Here is a 26,392-nt window from a genome sequence, read left to right as displayed (position 1 = left end):
TCTTTAGCTTAAGTTTGTATCAAACAGTATATATTAAGTAAATTGTATTTCCTTTCTCAGGATGTGTGCCCTATACATATTGAGAATTTATAACATGCAATAAAAATGGTAGATTTCAATATATAAATATATATACTTATATATGTATATATTAGTAATATACGTAGATTATGTATAAAGTAAAAAAGGAGAAAAGGAAAGAATAAGAATAGCAAAAAGAAGGATGTATACGTGTGCATAAAAATTAATAATAAATTACTAGTACATGTAGTATATATACCACATTTATAGAAAATTTGAAAAAGATAATTATCATATATATTATCTTTTGTGATAATTTCTTTTTCCAATAAAAATAAAAAATTTTTTAAATGTAATTAAGGTAACAACTGGAAAAAAGATACATAGACAAAAGCTTTATTTTATTCATCTTACAAAATATTCTTAAAGAAAGCAATTATAATTGCAACTTTCCAATTATATTTACCTTCATGAATACTCTATAAGATGAGGTAAAAATGAGTTTAATGGATTTTTTTTCTCAAAATGTTTAGTGTGCTCTTTTATAATAAAGTTTTATATAGTTTACACATGTATCTTTTCTTCAGTCATGATTTTACTTAAAAAAAATTCAATTTTAATTTAATAAGCTAATAATTTGTAAATATTTTCTTTTTGATTATTAAAAGTTTCGATTATGAATACAGGTTGTTCCAGTAAAAATATTCTGATTGTTTGGACGGTATTACTCGAGTATTTTTAAGCAGATTTGTGTTTATTGGATATACTTTTAATGTGTTGGAAAAAATGTTTACTTGCCCAACATATTGAAAGTATAAATTGCTAAGAAATAATAGTTTAATACAGCAATTTCGCAATTATTTCTTACTGAGTAAATCCTATTATATATCTTCATATTTTTTTATATTACATTTTCCTTAATAAAGTAAACAAATTTCACATTTTTTTCATTATAATAGGCTCTCTCTATTTTTAAATTTCTGATAATTTATTTCTTTTCTTTTTTCATTAAAATTATTACGATTTTTCAAGTCAGATTTATATATGTTTATAGCATTTTTTGCCTAGAATTGAGTAACATTTCTCTACAGAGTCTATCTCATTTTCCCTGGAATAACCTGTATAAATATAATACAATTGATAAAACTAAATAAAATATATGATATGTTTATCATTGTAGAAGAAAGTGAATTGTGCAGCAGGAATAACAAAGGATATTATTTATAGAATGATAACTTAGATAACTTAGATATAATTGTGTTACATGTGTACTAAATAGCGTCCCGTTTGTCAGGATAAAACCTTATTTTTTACATTGAGAATTTTATTGAATGCTAGATATTTTGGCAATTTTTGCATATGCAATATTATTACTATAAACTAAAGTACTGTTGTAAATAAATTTCAAATTTTAAATTCAAAAATAATCTATTAATTCTATTTAAAAAAGAATAAAACTTTTTTATATCTGTTTGCGACTCTAAAATTTGGAACTCTCAGCTACAACTATTAGATGTAAAATTAAGAGGGACGCTATTTATTTGAGCGGAAACAACAGATATTTAGACTGGACAAATTTTGATAGAATATAGAATATCATAAAGAATATATGTCAAGATTCTGACAAATAACGTCTTGAAAACCTAATGCATATAGATAAGAAATCTTGTTCTTCATCTAATAGAAAAATCTCTAGTTGACCGCTTCTAATTATATTTAATGTGAAATATTAAATAAAAACAAAATAAAAAAATATAAAGTTTATTTGCAAATTCATTAATTAATAACAGTTATGTGTGTATACATGTCGTTATTTATGCAAAAAAAAAAAAAAAAAAAAACATGAAATTCCTGCTTGAATTGTCTTTTATACCTCAGACTCGTATGGAATATTCTTATTAATTTAGTTTATGGACAATAAATGCAGCGTTGTCGCATTGTACGCCTTCGTATTATACGTCGCAGATAAGCCTTCAATTTTAAATTACAGTAAAAAACATACATATGTATATAAAATTGTGCAAGATTATGCAAAATGTAGGAAATATATTAACAGAATCAAGCCGATAATGGTCCCGAAATTGTTAGTATAAAAGTTGTGACTGTTAAATAAGGAATAGTTTAAAATGAGAAGATTGAAATGTGCTTGTTACTTTTTAACGAGATGATATGATATCTTATGTCAAACTGATAATAACTCGAATACACATCCATCTAATAAACTCAAATTATGTCTATTCCAGATATCTCCAAATATCCAATAAAAACTGATTTACAGATTCTTTGATTATTTAAGTCCCTTGTTTCTCAACAAATATTTAATGTCATTCTTTTTCTCATCTTATAAATATTCAATTGGATCTCAATAATAATTTTTTTTCTCTTATAACTTAGAATTTAATAAAATAACGCGAAAATTTTCTATTTTTTTTATGTATATAAACATTAATTCACAAAAGATTATTTTTGTTTACTCTCATATATATAATTATGATGAACCTATTAATATGTTTTGATATTTGAGTATTAAGGAAAGTTTTGTCAGAGAATCTGTAAGGATAGTTTTCTTTGCATTAGAGTCAAAAACACTCTCAAGAAACATGTCTTATAAGCTTGTATGTCTTTTCGTATGCGCATGTATGAACTGTGAGAGCAGAAAAAGATAAAATAAATCACCTAGAGAACAACATCGGGCAGGGAGCAATGCCACTAGGCTAGCTGCGTTCCACTTCGTCCGCCGTGATGTCCCATGCCGATCATGGAACCACCACTTCCTATATCATCACGAACAGTCTTCTTTTCCTTGTAATAAATTTCTTCGCTTTCCTTCTCGCATAACAGCAGTACTGCTCCGCCAACCAGAAAAATGACTGCGCCCCAACCAACTCCATATGCCCAACCAAATTCCCAATTGGTTCGATTTCCTAAAAATTATGTATTTTGTATAATTCACGAATTATTATTATATATTCGTGATGTATTTGTTTTTTTTCAATCAAAATCATACAATGAAGTTGATTATTGAAACCTTACCAAAATTCAATTCTGCTGCGAAACATATGGGATATATGATCAGCGCTATCAAGAGAGACACCACTGAAACACAAATGAGATATATAAATAATTATACAAAAATGAAAACTGAAAAAAAAGAATCAAACTCATACAATACTCACATGCAATAGCCATACAAAACACTGCAAATCTATAATATTTGTGCTTGTCTCTGTGATCCTGTGTACGTAAACCTAGACCAGTAAGAATTGTCGCAGCAATGTCTGTTAGAAGGCAAACTACACATAAGGCTGCAGCTGCTTTTATGTAAGCTGTAATGTAATAAAATAATAATTTATTATCTCTTGTTACCTTCTTATTTCATTCAGTAATAAATTAACTAATATCTTTACCTGTATCTCTTGCAGGATAACATCCTGGAGGATCAGGCATGTTAAAGGGAAGCGGCGTTGGGGCACCTTCTTCGATGCAATGAGCGAACAAGCCCTGTCTCCATCCCAGAGCCATCAGCCAGTCAGTCGATGCCAGACCCATTATCATCAGCAACACCACTATGATACTGCATATAAATGCAATCACCTGTAAAGATTGACAAGGTAATGTAATTAATCATGCGATTATCAAGATCAACTCTCAAATTGTATCACCACTGAGCATCATCGTGTCACAATTGTGATACAATAATACCTCAAGAAAGACTTGAGAAAATATTTTTTTTTCTTGCAAATGATACCTGCGCGACCTCGTTATCGCCCATGTGATCTTCCGCGACCGTATACATAATCATTTTATTTTCGCGAATTCGCAATCCAACTGTGAAAACACGCACGACGAATAGTGCAACTTCTTAGTCAAGATCGCGAAAGAGAGAGAGACTCTTAAAGACGAACTACCGACGACATTATCGCGGAGCGGCGTTCGCAAGACATCGTCCTCCAGCGTTTTTTTGTTTTGACGTTTCACGTTTGACAAGTAGACGCTGCGTCGAAAGAGAGACGGAGTCGCGAGATCTCGTCAAGCAGCACCGAGAAACGCCGGGGGTCGCGAAACAACGTACGGCGAGGGTTTCGCGCGACGATCGTGATTTCGCATAGTTAGGGGGAGGAGGAAGAGAGAGAGGGTTGATTAACGAGTGCGCGGGTCAACGGCTTTCATCGCGGCTGGCCTGCAGTATTATCGGACGAGGAGGGCAACCCTCCAACTATTTTCCTCCTTTTTTTGTTTCTTTTTTTTCGCAGCGGACGGAATGACAGATCCTCCACAATGGCAGTGTTCGGTTGGCGTCGACGCCGACGAACGGACAGATATTTTTAACAATTATTATCGTAATACGTGCACGCGCGAGTGATGAAATGTATGGGGGGGAAAAAAAACAAGAATAAAGGGAGAGGTGTAGAGATGAAGAGAGAAAGAGAGAGAGAGGAAACCGCGTCTGAAAACGAGAACACAATAACACACACTCTCCGCGACTGGGATTGGGAGGAAGCAATTGGCGAATTCCAAGTTCCAGGGAGGCTGCGCCCATCAGCGCCCATTAAAGGTCGCGGCGCAGTGCGCGAGTGCCAATCTCTGCGCTCTCTTGCTTTCTTTTCTCTCTTTGCCCTTTTTTCAGTTTTATTTTATTTTTCCCCTCTCTCTCTTTCTATCTGCTTACTATGTATCTTTCTACCCATTTTTTTTCCATTTTTGTTCCTTAAATCTTCCCATATTTCGTTAAACTATAAATAATTTTTTGCACACAAGATAAATAATAATTTTCCACAATTTTTCCGAATATCGTGTCACAATTTTGAGAAATTTTGCGACTATGATATTTAGTCCTCAAAAGGGATTTATTGTTTCGATTATGATTAATTATAATATAATTAATGGGATATATTCGTAATATTAAATATGTATTCTGGAAAAGTTGCAAATTAGATTAGTGAGAATATGTCGAAATTTTCAATTGCTTTTAGATCGTTTAAAAAAACGCATTTGATACCAAAATTTACAAATTTAAAGCAACAGAATTAATATGATAGATGTTAAAATTTAACAATTTTTGAAAAAAAATAATTTATTTACACATTTATTTGTAAGATCCAGAATTTTATATAAAAATGTGCAAAAAAGTAAGAAAAAAAACAATGTATTACATAGCTCTGAGTAATGTATAGGCTATAAAAAAATTAATATATGTATATCTAATAAAATCTTTTCATAATAAGAAAAAAATATGCATAATTTGCTTATGCATGATTAAACTTTTAACTTACCTTAAGTGGTCTGGTTATAGTAAGAGTTTCAATAGTAGTTGTTTCAGACATTTTTGCTTTTATTTTGAATTAGCTGTAAATAAAAAAGAAACTCACAATTAAAAAAATTATATAAAATAATATAAATTATAAAGAAAATAAATGTTTGCATAAATCTTTGAATTATTACACTAACAATAAGTTAAAGAGAATAAAATAATGTATTTTAATTACATAGACATAAGAGAAAAATAATGTACAATCAAAATAAAATTTTATTTGAGATATTTGATAAAAAATAAATATACATTATCGAGAGTCTCTTTCTATTTATTAGAAATAAATATCTAAAATAAAATTTTTTAATTACATCTCTCTCTACAGGTTCCTAAGAAAACATATAGGTGTAGAATTTGTATTTTAAAGTAGTACTTATTTTTATTATTTTTATATAAAATTGAACACAAGTTTAATGACAATAATATTGAACTTATAATGTTTCACAAATTTCTATTGTACAAATATATTACAGAACATATGCAGATTTAAACTTTTTATTGACATACGTCTAAATCAGAAGACTGAAATCAAAATTATTGAAAAACTATTGACATTTGAAACGAGATATCTGATTATAAGAGATACTATTTTAAACTTTTATGTATACAATCTCAAATCGAAGCATTTGTTTTCATTTCTATATTTTAATTAAGTCTGTTTATTTTAACCACACTTTTTATTCAATTTAAATTCTATCTATTTAATCTTTGCATCATTTTTTCCAAAACTTGAGCATACATTTACTCGAGTACAAAAGATGCAATTAAAATTAATGCATATATTACTTTATTTTCTCTGCATAATTATTGTATCAGCGAAGTAATATAATATAATACACAAATTCAATAAATCATATATGAAATTATTGAGAGTTCTAGCTGATCCGATGAAAATATAGAAAATAAAAAGCTCATATTCTAACCTCGACACAAGAAGAAAAGTAGCATATGTTTATAATCAAATATATTAAAAGTTTTATTCATTTTAGCATGAAAATTAGATATAAATATATTACTACTACCTTTATATAGAAAATTCTGTTTGTCCCATTGCATGTGCCAACTATGGGCACACAAGTGTGGATTTCAAAATTAGGTGAACACTAGTCGATTACAAAAATCCCGGCAACAGATCCTGATTTTTTGAACACGATAAAACATTCATCGAACATACGCGCACAATAATAAGAGACTGTATTCATAGACGCTAACTATCCATATTGCTTTGTTTCTTTCTTTTCACCGATTTGCAGTTGTGATTTTAGTCACACCACACTTGCTTAGACTAAAATTTTTTTTCGCAAAGCAGATGTTTGTATAAAAAAAAAAAAGCATAAATTTTCACAAATGAGATAGAATAGAAAAATATAACCGAGTAAACTCTTAGAAAATATTTTAAGACCACGTATTTAATACCCGATCGACAAACTTTGTAGAATCAATGCGTCATTTTGACAATTTATGCTTTCCTGCTGATTCAAGCTACTTATTACAAGTGATGACAAGTAACTATTAGATGAATCATTACACACATTCTACAGAGCTAGACAATCTCACAAACAAATCTGAATGCAAATGTGTACATAAGAGATAAAAAATATCGTTTGTCCGTGATCAACCAACAATCACATGTCAACACCTAGACACGATGCGTCTGACTCAAAAATGCCTGAACCGGAAGTGAAGGCATTAAGTTTGTTCGCGTCGCGTGCCCCAAGCATGCCCCAACTAGGGATCCTATAACGCTGGGTCCACAATAGGTGATTTAAGCCCTAAGCCTTAAGAAATTGATCAATCGCAGTCAAGTATGAGGAGAAAACTCGACTGTGATTGGTCAATTTCTTAAGGCTTAGGGCTTAAATCACCTATTGTGGACCCAGCGTTAGAGTGAGAAGAAGCATGTTGGAGCATGCTTGGGGCACGCGACAAACCTATTCTGACGTTTTCTATTGGCTTCTTGTGCGCGCGCGCAAAAAGCGCTAGCCAATCAATCTTTGGCTCTTACGGAAAAGCTGCGAGTTGATTGGTCCTTTTGCCCGACAGCTGGCGTTTCTATGAATTTTGTTGTCTATGGTTGTAGCGAGCTAGAATCGGCCATGATGCAACGAGGGAGTCTTTTTGAGGACGAGCACGAGGCAAGGTCGAGTTTTGCGTTACGGTAAGAGAATTAAAAAAATTAATACGTTCTACGCGAAAAGATTTCAGTAATTTCGTTAATTTCTTGTTAATTGGCGGCTACATTTATTTAAACTAACGAGATGCAAGAAATAATTCATCGAAATAATTAAACTGTGCTCGCTAATCTCTTATTATAATCCACCACGTGCAACCACTGCAATCAATTGTTTCATTTTAATAAATAATTACATTTGAAATGTATTTATTATAACGTTTGTGATTTGATAAATAAAAAGGTGTGATTTCCTATAAGGAAGTACATTTTTTTGTATTGAGATATCTAAATAATAGGATGATTCTTTTAAGTATGAAATCACATGATTATTCATACATGCACTACCAACTGAAATATTTTATATATATTTATATGTTTAGCAAGATGTGGAACTTGAGCATATAAATTGTTATTTTTTTCTTTTTTTTTCCAGAATTATAGGATGCATGTCGACATAAATTCTGCATTACAACAAACAGGTGAGATTATCATTTATATATAAATCACATGTGTTTTTAACATATAAATATGATGAAAAATGTTATGTATGAGGTAATAGGATAAAATTTTTTACAAACTTTTATCCCATTATGATTATTTTACATGCACTACCATCTGAATAAATTAAAAATTAGTTTGAATAAATTAATATTAGTTTTGAAATTGTGACTAATTTAATCATAATTTTGCAGGTTACATAGGAATATATCATAAAAGGATCTGCAGGTAGATATAAAGGAGTATTTATATTAATGAGACTAATTTACATCATTATAAGGAATTGTGAAAGATCAATTTATTTAATATACTTATTTGCTATATAATAAAATCATAAAAACTGTAGAAATGATTTATACATGTCTTTTGGTTAACTGAATTTTATATTCTAAATATAGCATATAGTAAATGCAATAAGACAAATACGTTGTAGGACTTTTTAAAAAAAGATTAAAAACATTGGAAAATTAAATAGATCATTAAAAAGTTAGTCTCATTATCAATATATTTATATACATACATTGTATTTGTTTAATAAATGTTAAAAAATATATCCATACTCTTTTTAAACCAATCTTGTAAAAAACCTTATCTCTATAGAAAATAATCAAATATAAAGAAAAAATAAATTTAGATTGTGATACTTGATACGGTATTCTTATACCGCTTTCAAACACATTGTAGAACTAAAATCAAAAGATGCAAGTTAAACAATTCTAATCGTTGTATTGTAGAAATAAATAAAGCGATGACTAAATTATATATTGCACAAGATTTTCTAAATAATTCTTTTGTTTTAATAAGAATTTTAATTAATAAGGATTATAATTTAAAATTTTTAAAAATTGCTTTTAAAAAAATAGAAAAGGAGGAGGCACTCTAGTTTAATAAATAAAATAAATAAGCCTTTAAGTATCAAAAAATTGATAACTGCAATTGCAGTAATAAAATGCACAAGTAAAGGATACGGCACATTTATTATCTCTAATGATTCTTTCGTTTTGTTTTCTTTCTTTTTCTTAAGCAATTTTTCATAAATTGACAATGTTCAGTATGCATTATAAAACTACGAATGATCATGGATCAATAAAATACAAAGCTCTAAACGATTGCATCCAGCATAATACAAATTTTCTCAATTATTTTAGAATAAATATTCTCTTTGTATGCATTGGAAAATATATAATATATATAATTTTTGATAACACACATGTATCATAAGTGAATTTAAAATTATCAAAGTAACAACTAAAATTTACACGCTACATCATCAATTGCAACGAGTTTTGTTAAAAAAATTATGTTCTTTATTTGGATTTTTAACGTTATTTTTTCATAATAGAATCACGCATATTATTCACAATACATTGCGCGAAATTCCGATTGTGTCAGTAATTGGTTTCGAGTCGACAACGATGAGATTATGTGGAAACGCGAGTTTCCAAAAAAAAAAAAAATAATACAATTCTCGTGATAGAGTTGCATGTGTGTGTATGTGTATGTGTCAAGTATACATAAAACTATATTAATATACTTAAAAAATATCGTATATATATATATATATATATATATATCTACCCATATTTACCTACATATTTTTCTCATACGTATATACATACATATACATATATTGCGCGTTGCTTTTTTTTGTTGCAGCAATCATATGTATATGTATACCGCAAGTATACATAAATCTTCAAGGCACTCCTGATGTATATTACATTCATATTTTACAAGTGTTGTGTTGTCCAGCATTTGATGAACGGGGCATTTTGACGAGACGCAAAACAGAAATTATTTTACTAATTATAAAAGCGACTTAATATCGCTCTGTGTATTTATACAACAAACGGAAAAGCGATGCAGACATTATGGAAATTGGAGAGATGCGTCTTTTTTTCTTTTTTTTTCCCCCTTTTTCTTATACCGCTTTCAAATTTCATTATTGTGTAACTATCTTTATAATTTTCTATGTACGATGCCAAGATTCATGGAATATTCAATTTTAAAACAAGCTTAGAAGCGGATCTTTTCCAGCGTTGCATTGCATGCTTCCCAATTTTTTTATGAAACCAACATATAAATGGTTTCATTATAACACAGATCTTGTATTAAAAACCCGTTTCAATAGTAGAAGAAAACGTGTCTTGCTTTCGCATTTTGCGTGGTACAATTTCCACAAATATTCATATTGAAAACGTTTTTAATTTTATTATGCTCATTAAATAGCTGATTTTTAGCATAAAATAAATTGTGATGTGTCGCGATGAAGCAAGGCACGTCTTTATCTGATACAAACGAGCGGCAAACAGTGATTGCTAAACAAACATGAATACTATATGCCAGTTAAGTTATTACTGTGATCCAAATGTTCTAAACTATGAAATCGAAATTTCTTCAAATATGTAGATTTTTTTTTACTCCGAATGGTTATTCGGTCATAAGCTATTATATTTATCCAAAAAATAGAGATTGATATACCAAATATTGCCTACATGTTTGCTGCCTCCGTATCTCATATAACTTTGGCTTCCCGCTTTAGTAATAGCAAGTTTCACAAGCCTTCATATTCGTTACTTAAATACAGTATGTTACAGAGAAACGCTTATCTATAAGAATGCATGTACATCACCATCACTTACTCCTAGCAACATTTAGGATAATGTACACAAACAAGACATGTACAGATTCTTCGACTGGATAATAGTTTTGATACACTGTTTCGCAAATTTCATGTACCAATCTCAGTCTGTTTTCTGCTGATATAGTTCTTTTAATGATTTCAGTTCATCGATTAAAGTCTGATTCCTGTTCTCCAATACCGCAACACGATTCTCTAAGCACTTTATATATTCCTTCTTCTTTCTTCTACATTCACGCGCTGCCTCTCTAAACACATAAAAGATATAAAGGTAAGAATATAAGATTTCTCTAAATGTGTACGATATATGAACAAGTTTTTGTTTTTATCGCTTACCTGTTCTTAAGCAACCTTAACTCTCTTTTTCGCGCCGCATCTTCCACTACAACCCCATGACCTGTGTAAGCTGGAACATTGTGAGAGACTGCACTTTCAAAATTTTTACGTTATGCACATTAAAATTTTATGATTTTTTTTACTAAATAACTTATGCTTCATAAGAATTACTATCATATTTATCAAAAGAACATAGCTTAAACAATATATCAAACTGTACTGTAAAATGTATATAATGTATATATATGTGACCAATATATTAATTCAATAATATGTTACTTCTTTATATATTAATTAAGCTACAATTACACATGAGATAAAACAATATTATAGTATAATGTGCTGAAAAAGAGAGAAATTACAATAATGTATTATCTCAATTGTATTATTACAATAAAATGATACAATATTGTGTTATAAAAGCAAAGCATCGAGAAATAAAATAAGACTCTGATATCTTGGAAATGATGCAAAAGCACACCTGGGACAAAAAATTGAGTATCCTGGCCCTGTGCATACTGCACTATAGCTCCACCCGCTGTCGCCGCGTTGCTCATAGTTAATGTGTGAAGCCCCGGAACTCCCTCCCCTTGGGTCGCAATTTGAATAGTACCGGCAGGAATTACTGTAAAACAAATTATAACGGAGATATAGAAACGCATGTAAAGAAAATTAACTTGTAAGTGACAATATGTCGCGCGTGCATCACAATAATGCAATGCTGAAAATGATAATGCGCTTGCATTGAAAAAGATTTTATATGCGTGATAATATGATACTTTCTTATTGCGTCTTTAATATCTCATTCGAAAAATTATCTTTTAAAATATTAGCGCTTTTTTTCCCCGTATGATTTTGAATGACAAGTATATATCGACATCATCCCATAAGCAAGAATGCCACACCAAGCGAGTATCGTGAAAAATTATATATATCACGTATTAGGCAGTACACACAGGGATGGAAGACAATTGTAATTGTGAGAGTGTGCATCTCTTGATTTATACAATTCGTTTTGTTTCTGTTTCTTTTTTTTTTTTTTTTTTTTTTTAAGTACCCCTCTAACATCATCTCCTTTAGTATGCAGAAGAATACAAAGAACTACATATATATTTATATATATACAGACAGCCTGTGAAATGTAATACAGCCAGGAAAGATATGTAAAAGGAAGATAAAGTAACCAACCTGTTTGGTAATGGAGCGAATGGGAAGACACTTCACTGTCCACGTTAGAATCACACTCGGAAGATGATTCTAAGGGGGGCAAACGACCGTCTGTAACACCGAATCAATCCAAACCCCCATTAGCTCGTAACCGGTACTGCTAATATATGTGCGTCATTTTATGTACAATGTACCGCTTTTTCTTTTCCCTTTTTTTTTTTTTTTTCCAGAGCACCAAATCAGATACTTTAACAGATTTTTTGGGGGTAAATATATTATAGATTTGCAAGAGAGCATTTGTGTATCAAGAGAGTAAAGTTTTTTTTTTACCACAGCGATAAATGAAAAGAACAAAATAAGAATTTGTCATAATGATCGTAATTTATTGAACTATTTCTTTTCTGGCTGTTGATTATAGCTGTTGTATATTTATCATTGCGCTGTGTGCAGTCAGCTCATACAAAAAAAAAAAAAAATAGAAAATACTTTGATTATTGGGAATAATTTATTTATATAAGAATTAAAATTTATAATTAAATTTCAGATATATAGAAATAATCAATTTATATAAATGATCATTCAACATATAACTTAAAGTATATTCTATAAAAACAATTTTATATAATTAACATAAACTGTGATAAGAGTATATACAAGATATATCAAGAGAGAATGAAACGCGCGGTTTATGATCTCGTGCAGAAAGATTATCCTACATTTAATTTATTCAATAAATAAATTAGAAAAACGTTTATTTATATGTTTGATGCTATACATATGTAATAATATTGTTTAGAATCTTATTTTATTTATAAATACTGTTCTTTTCATTTATCAAAAATCGACATTTATTTGTAATATTGATGTCACTTGATCTTACCTTCTAATTTATTCTGCATACATTAGAAATTAATCAAAGAATGTAATTTCAAACTAATAATCATAGTGATCATAGTGGTGGTACTCCATAGTGTAGCCATAGTGGTGGACAAGAGTGTACTCGCCGGTGAAAAGTATTCAGAAATTACCTTTTTCAAACCAAGGACAATTTCGTTTATCCGACTTCCTTTATTATTCGAAATATAGGATTTTATCTTTTTCAATCCTTTTTAATTTTGTTTCGGTTAGTAGTGTAATAAACAAAGTATGATTTATGATAGATCAGAGGAGCAATCTATGCACAAATCTCAAAAATCAAATTTCTTAATTTTGACATCTTAATTTCCACATCTATTTTCAAAATTAACAATTTACTGTTTGCAATATATATATATATATATATATATATATATTGTATATATATATTGTACAGTACAAGCTTGGTATGGCATACTTCTTTTATACATGCAACACAAAATACATAAATTATATAATTATGATATAAGATGTTTTAATATTATACAAAATTCTCTGTAATATATCTTGAAAGAGCTTTCATTATTTGCAATTTAAATTACTGAAGTGTATTTAAAAGCTTTATATAAAATATTCATTATATTGTAACTGTTAGTAACAGCACACATATATATCAACATATAATGAATGATGAAAAGAGAAAAAGGCATTAAACTAATGCTAGATATCTTTACAGTTGAAATTCTTTAAATTTACATGACTTTAAAATATATATGCAAGAGTATGCAAGTTACTACATTGTTTATCATTTTGTATCTATATATATATTCATATTATTGATTTGTATGAACTGACATGCACTCAAACATCTTACATGATCAAGTAAAAGACGCGAATATAATTTATCTATTATTTATCTTTAATAATTCTTTTGCAGTTTATATCCACGACAACCCGTAAAAGACAAATTATGGAATTCTTCTCGATATTGCGTCAGTTTTTATCACATCATAAATGTCTAAGAATATTTTTTTAGAAACATTGTCTTACCTGTAATTTCTCCTCCGCCTAAATCGTTGAGAATCTTCCTATAAGACGGTCGTCTGGTAAGAATATTTCTCTTCTTAGGTGAGTCTTCATCTGAGAAACTGTCATCGCTACCGGTTTCAACCACCTTAACAAATAACAGACTATATTAATTATTTCGTATGTTTCATTAAATTATTTAAATATTCTATTCTTTCATATATACAAGATATAATTGTGTTCACATATATTAATATCTATCTAAATCATTCTGGGGCACAATATACATTACAAGAAATTGAAACAACATGACAAACTTTACCTGAAGTGTCTGCAAACTCCCCTGTGCAGTTTGTATGACAGAATTAGGTTTGCTAACCAGAATAACGTTTCCTTTGGAGATGGCAACAGGCTGTAAATTCGTCGCGGTTTGTATTACAGACTGCTGATTGGGTTGTATGACCGATTGCACCTACATAAAGGTCACACAAATGTCAAGTATTACAAAAGGTTACATTGAGCTACATCATTAAAATTATACTTGTAGATACACATACAGACACACATGATCATTATTCCTTAAAGATGTATATGTAGTAATAATAAAAAGGAATAATGTACACATGTTATTTGTTGTGTACTTAATATAAAAATAGTTGCAGTAAAACTTCAAACATATATGGAATATCTTTTACAATGTTAAATTTGCAAAAACTACTCCCTACATCTTACTATCTAATAATAAAAGTGTGGTCTTAAGGAATAATCTTTTTATAATCTTCTAAGATACAACCAGCATTATGCAAGATCAAATACCTAAATGGCACTTTGGTTACAGAAATAATCAAAATTAAAGGACAAAATAAACGACGTATGCATGCTTTGAAATAGAGAGAAAGCAAATTATTGGACATAGATACACAGGAGAATCTCCTGTATACCTGTGTTGTTCCTGACGAAGGTAGTGTCAGTTGCACAATGCTAGTAGAAGCTACCAGGTGGTGAGTTTGCTGCTGATGCGTTCTATCGATAGATTGTACCGAAGTTGCAATTGCTGGTGCAGCATCGCCACTCTGGGAACCCGTGGACAACGGATCGACGGCTGATCCATTTTCCTCGACCATACTTTCCATAGCCCGGCTACCTCACGAGCTCTGCAATGTAAGTAAAAAGACTCAATGTACTAGAGATACATCTGCGACACGTCAAGTTAAAAATAAATCCAAACGTGTTGAAAATATGCACAATAATATAAAATAAAATAATATAATATAAAATTTTGTATAATATGCATATACATAAATATATAACATTTATATATATATATAATTTAGATATAATAGAGAATTTTTTAATTGATAAATTTGGTGTGACATTGTTATAAATTTTCGATTAAATACAAAGAGACAGTAATATATAAATATATCCGTACGCATATTTGTTTTATGTAGAGTCTTTGCGAAGCTCGTTCACACACAGGAATAAGGAGAAATCGAAACGCGACGAGGTGATACGGTTCGAATTTGCCGCCAACGAGTTCCCGACGATGCTTACTGCGTCATTTACATAAGCGGGTCTAAAAATAAAATAGGAGGAGAGAACAATAAACACATTCGACTTGGGTGCTCCGTCGAGCAGCGAGATGGAAATGACGAATCACGGCGCACGGGGAAAAAAACGTGGAGAAACGATCTCCCTCGCTCCTCGCGTCCTATCCCGGAAGCGCGAATTCCGCGAACAATCTCGCGGATGTCAAAGGGTACCTCGTAACCCCCCCGTTAGCCTCTGGCCGAGAAATACGTGCGCGTTTCTCGTCGCGGCGCCATATTTCACGGTATCTCCGCGCACTGCAGAAGTAAATGCGGAATCACGTCTCGCGGACACGTCCGGGATAAAAGCAGAAACGCGCGCCCGGATACATTGTGTACACGTACGGTTTTGTCGCGCGCGAATGTCGAGACCGTGCGCGCTGGTCCATGCCCGATTGTTATTATTCTCCAGCTGGGGTACTTACCAGTTACGTATTTCTCGTCACCAAGTTTGCTGCAATCGGAGTGGGCAGTCGGGCAGGTACGTAGCAGCCACGTCAAAACTCCAGTTGCTTCGTCACTGGTGGAGCCCACGACCTCTGAGTTGCGCGTCACGATCAAGATGGCAGTCGCGTTCGTATCGTGTCGCTGGCGGCTCGCTCGAGCTCTCTTTCCGCCCTCCGCCCCCTCGTAATCTCATCTCTCGCACTCGGAATGGAATACGTTCTACGCAAGGCGATATGTGTGCTAGACCGATCGCGTGTGTCTCAATCACGGACGACAATTACCACGATTATCGCGTATTACATTCTCCATCGCACATCGCTCCCTCGTTCCTCGTCTCTTCCCACACTCGCCTTTTTCTCCTTTCTCACTCGCTATCTGTATTTGTCTCTGTTCGTCTTTTTTTTTTTTTTTTCCCCGGTTTATACGAACAATTGTGCACAAATTATTTTTCTCTCTGGTATACGAAGGTAATTTTTATTTCAAGGATTTCTTTTGTCGAAAGCAAAAAGTAGTATCTTTATTTTTCTTATTTTTGTTGCGCTCTCTCTCTCTCTCTCTCTCTCTCTCTCTCTCTCTCTCTCTCTCTCTCTCTCTCTCTCTCTCTCTCTCTCTCTCTCTCTCTCTCTCTCTCGCTCTCTCTCACTCTCTCTCTCTCTCTCTCTCTCTCTCTCTCTCACTCTCTCTCTCTCTCTCCCTCCCCCTCTCTCTCATCTTTTTACTTTGACAATTTTATCGAAATCATTTTTAACAAAATAAAATTTGAAGAGTGTACTATTTTATTTTTTAATCGTATCATAATTCTTATTTTAATGGTAAGAAAGCATTTTCTTAAATAATTATCTAATATATACAAAGTAGAATATTTACTTCAAATTAAAGAAATCATTTTAAAAAACTATACTTAAATTTTCTAAAATTATAATGTATAAAAATTTAATTTTTTCAAGAAATATGCGAATTCTTTTTTGTGTAAATCAATTTCATATCCATACATATACATATATAATTTTTTCTAACCTTTCTATTTTTATAAATTTTTAATAAATGAGAAATGAGAAATAATAAATAAAATATAAATTGAAAATAAAAACTTCAATTTTCATAAAAATATAATATATATAGTAGTATATCTTGTATAGTGCATATCTGTAATATATTGGAATAAATATATAAATTATAAATTTTAAATATTGCGTTATAGGGTTATTATATATGCACAGTTGTAAATTGCAGACTCTCTCTCTCTCTCTCTCACTCACTCACTCACTCTCTCTCTCTCTCTCTCTCTCTCTCTCTCTATATATATATATATATATATATATACAAATATTTATAATATTTATCAGATATTGCGATAACGTTCTCAATATATGTTCTTTAATTATCTGTGAACTTGCAAAATCTAAAGTTTATTTACAGCTGCAATTTTTTTACATATGGAAAACTGATTCAAATTATTAATAAAAAACAAATCACTCGTGATAGTTATTGAAAAACAATTCTCTCATAAAGATTAAAATTTCTCCAATCACGAAGTAAAGAATTTTTAGCTCCTTTTCTAAAGTCACAAACTTCAATGCGTATGCAACAAGAAGTTTGTCGGATATTCTGATTGGCTATAGAAAATCTCTAGGAAAGTTCCTAAAAGTTTCTTCCAATAGCAGCCAATGAGCACATTCGACAAAGTTCGCGCGACAAATGAAATAACCTGTTCTTTGTAGCTCAACTTTCCACACTAGCTGCACTAAAAATGAGATAGATATATATTTAAAAAGAGAGGATAAGATGAAATTGGAGAAGAAGACGGGGGAAAGAGCGGAAGTTCAGTTACAAATAACAAATATCACATTCTTATACAGGGGATTCCTGAAAGAACTTTAGAATTTCTGTTTTATATTTAGCAGATACAAAACCCACCGTTTTGTAAAACAAAGATCAATCAAAGTAGTAAAAAAGTGTACAGTGCTAAATAAACAGAAGATATCTGAAGCAATTTTATAATTGTCGCCAAATATTACGACAAATAAAACAAAAACATGAAACAGTTACATTGCATCAATATTATGCATATTAGCATCGTCTTAACATTATTATTTTATATAAAAGTTATAGAGGTGACAGGTCAAAGCGTGATAACACGACCGGCAGATTCCGAAATATATACCGATATACATGGTATGCATATATATTACATTTACAATACAACACATATGCGTTTATAATATGAATATAAAACACTTGATAAAATATTTTTTATACTAACATTTATTTTTATCAAAAGATTATATCTATTTATATTATCTATGCTTATGCAATATAAAAAAAATTCGTGTACAATATATATTATTCAATCCAAAAAATGAAAGCTAGAAAATTAAACTACTTTTTGCAGGAGTTTCTAGGTTTTTTATTTTAAACTTGATTTTTTTTATAGGTGAATCTGTTACACATATAAAAACATATAATAATGGCTGTGAATGTATCAAATATGATTGTGGATGTTGTCAATATATAGAATTGGATCCAATCTCTGTAAATGGAACATGTGAGTAATTATATTTTTAAGTTACCCTAACAGCACACATATCCAAAAGACGTTCAGAGGACATCCCAACATCCTCTGGATGTCCTCTGGATGTCCCTCGAACGTCTTTCGGATATGTGTGCTGTTAGGGGGTATGCAAAATATATTTAAATATATGTGTTGCATTCTATCAAGATTTTATTTTCATATGTAGTATGTGCAAATGCAAGTTATTTAGAGCACGATTATGGGATTTCAATCACAGTAACATACAACACTTTCACAATTATTAACGAGACAGTTTCAGGTAATATTCAATTACAAGTAAAAAAATATAAAATTTTATTATATTTAAAGAAATGTATATTTTTAGCTAGAAATCCACCACCTATCTGTGTAGGAGAGGATATTGTGGATTCAGTTGAATTAGAAGTTTGCTTGCATATTTATGATATAGATGTTGCTTCTGATAAATTTCATGCATGTTTTGAGATTTTAGGAAAAATTATGAAACTTAGACTCTCTACGATAAAGCTAGGTTGTATTGACAGTAAGCTTAAGAAAAAGCCTATAGAATCTAATGATATTTAATTTGTCATCTCTTAAAAAGAATATTACTATAATTATGTATGTGCGTATACACACACACACACACACCTTTTTTTTTATTTTTGTACCATACATTGTGATTAACTTTTGTTTAAAAAAATAAGATAATATAGTTTTGTTTATTACTCTAAAAATACTTGTTTATTTTTATATGAAGGAGTGCTAGTATCTTTTCAATAGTTTTTTTTTTGCAAAGCATATATTATATAATTTTGTAATTTTATAAATTTATTACACAACATATAGAACGATTATTATTATGCACTACAAATGTTTCGTATCTTTTATATATAATATATAAAATATTTTATATAATATTTTTATATATACTCATACCAAAATACTATATTTTCATCTCTCTCCTTTGTAGTTATAACTTAATTATTCTTAATTCAACATTGCTATTAATAGCCTTTTCCTTTCGGCAGCGCAATCGTTCTGGAAAAGAAAACAAAGATATTCTCTCGTGTTATCAGTGAAATGAGTTAAAAGTTTATTTACGAAAGTATACATTAAATGCAGATAAATATGTATGTGTTACATTTGCGTGCTTTTTAAATTATTGACACTTATGTTAACGAGCGCAACGTTTGATTGTGCTCTTAATAATAGAAAGAACTCTTCTGGAGCTCGTTAATTCAATAGCGCGATCAGAACCCGCTTAAATTCATCGCTGCAGTCATTCTGTAAATGCAAAAGAATGTGGGAAAAATTAAAGCTAACATCAACTCGAGGAAAATCTAGACATTCATGTATTTAATGCATATGTAATTGATACAGGCGCGCATGCAGTTAGAAATGGACGTTAATTAATGGTATTTATATTAGTACGAGGGGAAAATTTTCGTTTCGATTAACAATTTACTTGTGCTAGTATATATTATGCTATAATGCCAATCAATAGATCGATTTTTAATTTTCGATCTTTACAGAAACTCATGTACAGAAATGTCTCAAGTGTGTACATGTTATTTTATAATATGTTTTTACACGTTGCATTATTTTGATCAAGCGTAAAATATAAATAACACGAATAACATTATATTCACACTATTAACGATCAGAAAAATATAAACTAATATAAATTAATTTTAATATAAATTTTAATATATAATTTATTTTAATATAAATTAACCAAGGCCTTTACATAATATAACGAAACATAATACGTATAATCTCCGCGACACTGAAGTTGATTTTTCGATAAAAGGGACTGTTGCATACAATTAAAATATTTTCATCCGAGAAGAGCAAGCAAGAGTCTCTCGTAGTCGCCTGAACAGTCGTCCTGAAATTTATGGAAAGTTATATGCAATGTTGAGATCAGCGCGTACATACGTAAGTTAATAGATTATTATTATTATTAATTATTATTGTTGTTTAGTTTAGCGACTGTAAACGCAGCGTTTAATTAACCGCGAGTTAAGGAATGCATCGCACATAGAAATGAAAGGAATTATGACATAAATGCGTAACTTATAAATCTTGGCTATACAGAGATAAAAAGCATTACTGTGTTAAGCGAATAAATGCATAAAGAGGCTGTAGAATTAAAGTGCTGAAAATAAATAAAGTTCAGTTTCAACTGAACAAAATAAAAGATTGATTCTGAATTAAAGAATCTGTTGTTAAAAAGACATCCAAACTGTACATTCTGTAAATTATTATGTTTCTATTGTTATACAGATTATGTCTCTATATTTTTTATCGAATTTTATTTCATCATAGAAACAAGACGTGAGAAAAGTAGCAAATAAAACAACTATTCTCAGAATAAATAAAATAAAATTATTACGGTTGCAAATAATAACGTATCTCACTTACGTCGATAGCTTCTGCAAGGGATTTCCCGTAAAGTCTCTCATAAGCCTCCTTAATGTCACCCAGATCGATCTCCGATCGCGTTACAATTATACGTATTAATGTCGAATCAGTGGTGCCGAATCCGCGCATAGCTTTGTACAGTCTTTCCGCAAAATAAGCAGTCTTGTCGCGGCCACATTTCACTGAAAAAGAAACTCGTTTATATAATTTAAAAAAAAACAAAAGTAGACGAAGAATTACATTAAGAGGAGCAAAATATTTCGAGAAAATAAATTAGTAAAAAAAGAAAGAGGCGCGAATAATAGCGAATTAAAAATTATTATTTTATTTACATTAACTAATTTAATCATTTCTTACCCACAGCTAAATAGCCGTCTTCGAGAGAACCGGAAAATTCTCGCTTAATAGCTTTCTCCAAACTGTTTCCGGCGATACGTTCGTATTCCTTGAAAATCCTTCGCAATTGCGGATAACTCTTGGTGATGAGAATTGCATTGAAGGTGCTTTCATCGGTACCCCATTGTCCTTCGCCTGCGGCAACAAGTTTCTCGGCATCCTCAAGTGCGGCCTCCTCATCGACGTCGGTATTCTCGTTTCTACTAGCCTGCGATTGTTAATTAAAGAATAGAAAGAAACACTAACAAAATAGACCAGAATGTATTTTTCAATTATCACTCACACAAGACAACGATACCAAAAGCCTCTTGAAATGACCGGAAGTATCGCCCTTGAGGTCATCCTCTAACTCACTGTCATACACTAGGTAAATAAATTGAATACATACATATATATATTTATACATATAGGTCAGAACTTATTAAATAAAAAAGAAATACAATGTGTTCTTAATTATCCGAAATAAGAATCGCAATTTTCAATTTTTTTGTTTAGATAAGATTTCTACTTCACATACAAAAGACGATATAGAGCTAAATAAAGGCAAACGACTCCCTGGAGAATACTCTGCATAGGATTGCGATTGCGATTTACTTACTACTTTACACCTATTAGTATTACTTACGATCCTTGTAAACGGCCGATATCGTCTTGATGCCGTAATTGCTCAGAGACGCAAGAACCTCGATAAGTGCACCTTCGTCAGTACCTATACCGGAAAGAGCATTGTGCAATTCCTTGGCGTAAAGTTCAGGAAGAGGCGTCATTAGAGCGCAGATGACCGTCTCGAAGTTTCCGGACAACTCGGACTTCAGCTCCGAGACGAGATCCTTGCCGTACATCGTCTTGAATTTGTCGGCGATCTCCAATCGTTGTACGATGCCCCGATGAGCTAGAACGTCGATGACGGCCTGTTCGTCAGTCCCGAAACCCTTCATGGCAGTTCGCAGGAGGTTGGCATCTGCCTCGGCATCGAAAGGATCGGCCGGATACACGGTGGGCGTACACTGGAAATATTAATGATTAAAATATTAGTTTACATTTTCTCGCTCGAAATTATTCAAGACTATTCAATATGAAACTATTCAAGACGAATCGTTTCATAATGAATAGAATTAAAAAGTTTATAAGTCATTTAATCTCATAAAGCTCCCCGATTCTAATGTTAGTCGACATATTTAATTGGAGAAACAATTTATTTTATCAAGCGTTTGTGTAAAATATAAGAGAAAAATTATATTTTTTCAAATTTATAGTTTTTTAAATATTACACGTTTTACGTTAATTTTAATATAAAAAACAAATGCAGTTGCTTTAACATCTTGAGTGATTCATTCACATACCAAGATTTATACGTAATTTACTTATTCTTCGATCAAGTTCAATTTTTCCTTAGCGATAATTCGATCGGATATCTTTCTGCTTTTCTATGTTAAATATCTTGATATATAATTAAATTTGGAAATAATATTATTTGTTAAAGTAAAAAATATTTGAAATTAAATGCAGAATTAAACTTTTTACATCTAAAGCTTAATTTTCTAAGAGTTTTTTCTGTTTTACACAATCAATTAAAACTCGCAAACTTATTCACGTTTCGTATTTTTGCCAAGGAAGGAAGTAATCTCTAAAATAATTGAAGAAATCCGCAAAGTTTCTTGAAGCATTTTAGAAATATTGCAAAAGTTTATGTAAAAATCGTCCACTCATACCGACGCGAGGTGATTAAATTAAAATGAGATGAATCATAATGTTGCGTTCACTATTCCAAGATTTAAATTTCGCTATAAGATATTAACATAAATTACCTGTACGTGATAATATTGACTAGCTGCCATCTTTGCCGATTATCTGAAAACATATTTTTAATATTATTTTCTATTACAATATTATATACCTAATTTTTTAATATTATATTATATTCAATTATTTAACAATATTAAAGCGCATTAATCATTAATCTGATCTTTTGAAAAATTAAAATAATTATGATTCAACTAAAATACATCATAATTGCAGTATTTTCAATTGCAACGTAATTATAAAATTATATTAAAAGCGACTACGATGATAATTTTCATCTGTTATGATTGACGCGTGTAAAGCATGCGGCAATATGTCCTTGACTCGTTTCAGATACACGTCACGTTACTGACGATGATCTCATCGCGCTACATCCATTTGCTTATTGCTGATCGATTATCGAAATAATTGTATGTTTGCTTTATGATTTAGGAGATGACGATGATGATGATGAAGGCATATCATTTCGCAAGATACTGCAAGATTATATCGATCAGACCGGCAAAGTGACACTTGGGGTGTGGCTTGTTTTACCTTTTTTGACGGCTCCGAGATGCGCTCTTTCCGGAAAACAACGATGTCGATTCTGGTAGTTGGTAGCCAACTAACGGCTTGCAACGCATTCTCCGTCGACGAGGTCGACGAGAAGAAGCACGGGAGAGAAGAGGAAAGGAATTCGTTGGTGGGGCAATACGTGTTTTATATCTGTTTAAGGCCATTGCACGTACAAAAATTTTAGTCGTAATCGTAAAGCCGTAAGCAAATCGTCCAATCATAGAGAAGAATTATCATAACGTAATAAGAATGCTTGACTGTGATTGGACGATTTGCTTACAGCCTTACTATTACGACTAAAATTTTTGTACGTGCAATGGCCTTTACGATGAAGACGACGAAGGCACCGACAGACCGGTATTTTTTTTTTTTTTTTTTTTTTTTTTTTTTTGTCGAATTTTTAATGACAATACGAAATAGATAAAATCGATATCGGTTTTAGCTTGTATAAATGTTATATAATTATTTTTAAATGTGAGACAACTTTGTCGCACTTTAACAATCATTTCTAATTATTTTTTCGAGGAAAAAAGCGCGCAAGTTTTTGTTGAAAATGTTAAAAATGCTTTCAAAAACAACCCTCGTCAAAGCTATTATCTAGGTACCAAGAAAATACGGCGCCAAGGTTATTACAATACATTTATTACAAGAAGCATAAAATCGATACCGATTGTTTGACTTATAACTTTGATGAATGATTTTTTAATGCGAAACGATGAATTATGATGAGTCTTTAAGAACAAAAAGTTTAAGGTACAAAATAATTATTAAATGTAATTGCCTATGATGACGGAAGTATGACACAACATATCTCTATTGTGCAAATTCCGGTTAAGCAGAATGATTCATACGATTTTAATGACGTATTCTTTTTCTCTAGAGATAAGAATAATTACAATACGCAATATTTACAAAAATAAAAGTGCGGCTAAAGTTAGTAAAAAATATTAGATTTCGCTAAAAGAAATGTTGCTTAATTAACGCGATAAATTTTCAATTGAATTGTGCCTTATAGAAAAAAATAGTCTACAATTTTTTGACATTAATCTTTTTAGATTTTTAAATTACAAAATTGATTTATGAAAGAAAAAATATTCTGTTTTCTCATGTTGCCAAGCAAGCTATTAATCTCTAAAAATTGTGTAATAAAAATCACTGATTATATTTTAATCACATTTAGAATTTGACTGTCCAAGATTATCGAAATCAAACAAATGCAGCATATAATATACTTTTAATTAATATGCTGATACAGCTGAATTACTCACGATCAAATATGTAATGAAAATTCTTTCCTATATTTTACTTTCATATAAATTGATATAATAAAGTTAGTTATTAAATGGAAGATTACATTAATGATTTTTATAACCTTAATACTTTTAATCTAATATATCTTAATAGCATGCAAATATATAAAAAATAATATTATTTTTTGAAAACACAATCTTAACATCATATATATAAATGTAGTAGTAATTTAACTAAATTGCGCAAAATGTCAATTAATTACATCGATTATAAAAATAATTTTAATACTTAATTTTTACTTACGTTAATATATGTATATATATATTAATTCCACTGGCAATTTATAGAGAATGCCGGTTGCTTTCAGAATGATTCTTCGTCGCGTTGCGTATGAATGTGAATACTTTGCTAACTGGATGGAAACTGTTCTGGCAGCGGCGATATTAAGGACAACATTGAAGGAAAGAGAGAGAGAGGTGGGGCTGATGACGATGTAGCTCCGAATAATGACGCGGAGAACGGAATATCCTGTAGTGAGCCAAGGAGATGGTGAGTGAACCGTTGCTCGCCGGACTGATGCCGTCCGACGAGATCGATAAGGATATAAAGAAAATAATTTTTATTACCAAAACTTGCGTCAAATATATTTTGCATACGTATAAGTTTTAATAAAATTCGAAAATTGAAACTTTTATTACGTATTTCTTTAATTTCTCAATAAATAAAATATTACTCATGAAGAGGATATATATATATATATATATATATATATGATTCATAATCCTTGATTGAATGAGAACAGATCGTGACGCTCTTGAACACGTAGAATGCGTGACGGAATTAGCACATACATAGTGTCTCGAAAGTCTTTCGAGATATTTCGCATAAACTGTACAGAAATCGAAATAAAAATGAACAAATATATCAGATATTTTGATAAGATTTTTACAAATATTATAAATTTCGTTGAGCTTTCAATATCGTTAAATTCGATGGAGGCGTCACTTTTCTGATCTGTGTGTATGTACACCTTATATGCATGTATGATGTCACTTGCATAACATGCAAGTCTATTCAGAGTAAATTTATTCACTTCACATTGTAAAAATTCGATGACGCATTCAAAGAGAATTCGATAAATTCAATCCGATACTATGTGATTATTATTTAGAAAAGTATTTGAGAGATTTTTTCAAAAACATTTTTTTCTCAGAGCATACGCATCGATGGACCAAATTATAAAATGACATTCTTGATAAGATCTTCTATCGTTGTGTAATAAATTTTGATAATAATTTTGTTTCTTGTGTATTTAGGATTAGTATATAGAGCTTTTGATAGAAGAGAAACTCGATGTGGAGCCGTC

The 26,392-nt window shown here is 30.8% G+C and overlaps 4 protein-coding genes and 1 long non-coding RNA gene across 26 annotated transcripts; 2 read left to right on the top strand and 3 right to left on the bottom strand.

Annotated features, from left to right (window-relative positions):
• Window positions 1-1,766: 1,766 nt before the first annotated feature.
• LOC145938453 (p53 apoptosis effector related to PMP-22) lies at window positions 1,767-6,991 on the bottom strand. 2 transcript variants are annotated; one of them, XM_083042110.1, is made up of 6 exons: window positions 6,355-6,991; window positions 5,295-5,367; window positions 3,429-3,615; window positions 3,198-3,347; window positions 3,055-3,117; window positions 1,767-2,945 (listed from the first exon to the last, which is right to left on the bottom strand). In XM_083042110.1, the coding sequence occupies exons 2-6, from the start codon at window positions 5,343-5,345 to the stop codon at window positions 2,731-2,733; spliced, it is 666 nt and encodes a 221-aa protein (XP_082898236.1). In that variant the 5' UTR covers window positions 5,346-5,367; window positions 6,355-6,991; the 3' UTR covers window positions 1,767-2,730. The 2 variants fall into 2 exon arrangements, with proteins under 2 accessions (XP_082898236.1, XP_082898235.1); XM_083042109.1 differs by lacking the exons at window positions 5,295-5,367; window positions 6,355-6,991 and adding an exon at window positions 3,770-4,894.
• A 427-nt stretch (window positions 6,992-7,418) lies between these two features.
• LOC145938869 (uncharacterized) lies at window positions 7,419-10,915 on the top strand. The gene is made up of 4 exons (XR_014425750.1): window positions 7,419-7,490; window positions 7,939-7,984; window positions 8,198-8,231; window positions 10,790-10,915. It is a non-coding gene; the product is annotated as an uncharacterized LOC145938869 (long non-coding RNA).
• Crebb (Cyclic-AMP response element binding protein B) lies at window positions 9,288-16,184 on the bottom strand. 15 transcript variants are annotated; one of them, XM_083042686.1, is made up of 9 exons: window positions 15,963-16,034; window positions 15,461-15,604; window positions 14,970-15,182; window positions 14,351-14,500; window positions 14,053-14,176; window positions 12,169-12,258; window positions 11,462-11,605; window positions 10,981-11,050; window positions 9,288-10,892 (listed from the first exon to the last, which is right to left on the bottom strand). In XM_083042686.1, the coding sequence occupies exons 3-9, from the start codon at window positions 15,159-15,161 to the stop codon at window positions 10,748-10,750; spliced, it is 915 nt and encodes a 304-aa protein (XP_082898812.1). In that variant the 5' UTR covers window positions 15,162-15,182; window positions 15,461-15,604; window positions 15,963-16,034; the 3' UTR covers window positions 9,288-10,747. The 15 variants fall into 15 exon arrangements, with proteins under 15 accessions (XP_082898812.1, XP_082898813.1, XP_082898819.1 ...); XM_083042687.1 differs by lacking the exons at window positions 15,461-15,604; window positions 15,963-16,034 and adding an exon at window positions 16,043-16,184; XM_083042693.1 differs by lacking the exons at window positions 15,461-15,604; window positions 15,963-16,034 and adding an exon at window positions 16,043-16,184 and having other exon boundaries at window positions 15,069-15,182.
• Window positions 16,185-16,433: 249 nt separating this feature from the next.
• Window positions 16,434-19,331, top strand: LOC145938868 (uncharacterized). 3 transcript variants are annotated; one of them, XM_083042701.1, is made up of 5 exons: window positions 16,434-16,531; window positions 17,786-18,239; window positions 18,499-18,609; window positions 18,803-18,895; window positions 18,962-19,331. In XM_083042701.1, the coding sequence occupies exons 2-5, from the start codon at window positions 18,101-18,103 to the stop codon at window positions 19,177-19,179; spliced, it is 561 nt and encodes a 186-aa protein (XP_082898827.1). In that variant the 5' UTR covers window positions 16,434-16,531; window positions 17,786-18,100; the 3' UTR covers window positions 19,180-19,331. The 3 variants fall into 3 exon arrangements, with proteins under 3 accessions (XP_082898827.1, XP_082898828.1, XP_082898826.1); XM_083042702.1 differs by having other exon boundaries at window positions 16,461-16,531; window positions 17,966-18,239; XM_083042700.1 differs by lacking the exon at window positions 16,434-16,531 and having other exon boundaries at window positions 16,915-18,239.
• Window positions 19,332-19,453: 122 nt separating this feature from the next.
• Window positions 19,454-25,461, bottom strand: LOC145938863 (annexin B9). 5 transcript variants are annotated; one of them, XR_014425749.1, is made up of 8 exons: window positions 23,755-23,896; window positions 23,226-23,268; window positions 22,043-22,424; window positions 21,701-21,780; window positions 21,379-21,625; window positions 21,022-21,203; window positions 20,332-20,485; window positions 19,927-20,286 (listed from the first exon to the last, which is right to left on the bottom strand). XR_014425749.1 is itself a non-coding variant. In XM_083042682.1 (7 exons), exons 2-7 carry the CDS (start codon window positions 23,253-23,255, stop codon window positions 19,585-19,587), a joined length of 972 nt encoding a protein of 323 aa, XP_082898808.1. In that variant the 5' UTR covers window positions 23,256-23,268; window positions 23,755-23,896; the 3' UTR covers window positions 19,454-19,584. The 5 variants fall into 5 exon arrangements, 4 of the variants coding, with proteins under 4 accessions (XP_082898808.1, XP_082898806.1, XP_082898809.1 ...); XM_083042682.1 differs by lacking the exons at window positions 19,927-20,286; window positions 20,332-20,485 and adding an exon at window positions 19,454-19,635; XM_083042680.1 differs by lacking the exons at window positions 19,927-20,286; window positions 20,332-20,485 and adding an exon at window positions 19,667-19,881.
• Between the last annotated feature and the right edge of the window lie 931 nt (window positions 25,462-26,392).

This window comes from Prenolepis imparis, unplaced genomic scaffold (genome assembly GCF_030444845.1).
Source record: "Prenolepis imparis isolate NDT839.2.m4 unplaced genomic scaffold, iyPreImpa1.0 SCAF_7, whole genome shotgun sequence".
NCBI lineage: Eukaryota > Metazoa > Arthropoda > Insecta > Hymenoptera > Formicidae > Prenolepis > Prenolepis imparis.
Note: the sequence above shows the minus strand (reverse complement) of the source record. Positions and strands in the feature narration are given on the sequence as shown.

Coding starts and splice junctions, on each gene's coding strand:
- LOC145938453 (XM_083042109.1), bottom strand. CDS start 3,823: ATGATTATGTATACGGTCGCGGAAGATCACATGGGCGATAACGAGGTC. Junction 3,348..3,428: donor TTATCCTGCAAGAGATACAG/GTAAAGATATTA, acceptor ATTACATTACAG/CTTACATAAAAGCAGCTGCA. Junction 3,118..3,197: donor GTTTTGTATGGCTATTGCAT/GTGAGTATTGTA, acceptor TTTGTGTTTCAG/TGGTGTCTCTCTTGATAGCG.
- Crebb (XM_083042687.1), bottom strand. CDS start 15,161: ATGGAAAGTATGGTCGAGGAAAATGGATCAGCCGTCGATCCGTTGTCC. Junction 14,177..14,350: donor GGAGTTTGCAGACACTTCAG/GTAAAGTTTGTC, acceptor TTATTTGTTAAG/GTGGTTGAAACCGGTAGCGA. Junction 11,606..12,168: donor TTCGCTCCATTACCAAACAG/GTTGGTTACTTT, acceptor TTTGTTTTACAG/TAATTCCTGCCGGTACTATT.
- LOC145938868 (XM_083042701.1), top strand. CDS start 18,101: ATGAAACAGTTACATTGCATCAATATTATGCATATTAGCATCGTCTTA. Junction 18,240..18,498: donor AATATATACCGATATACATG/GTATGCATATAT, acceptor TTTTTTTTATAG/GTGAATCTGTTACACATATA. Junction 18,896..18,961: donor TATTAACGAGACAGTTTCAG/GTAATATTCAAT, acceptor GTATATTTTTAG/CTAGAAATCCACCACCTATC.
- LOC145938863 (XM_083042683.1), bottom strand. CDS start 23,255: ATGGCAGCTAGTCAATATTATCACGTACAG. Junction 21,626..21,700: donor TTTTGGTATCGTTGTCTTGT/GTGAGTGATAAT, acceptor TAACAATCGCAG/GCTAGTAGAAACGAGAATAC. Junction 21,204..21,378: donor AGACGGCTATTTAGCTGTGG/GTAAGAAATGAT, acceptor TTTCTTTTTCAG/TGAAATGTGGCCGCGACAAG.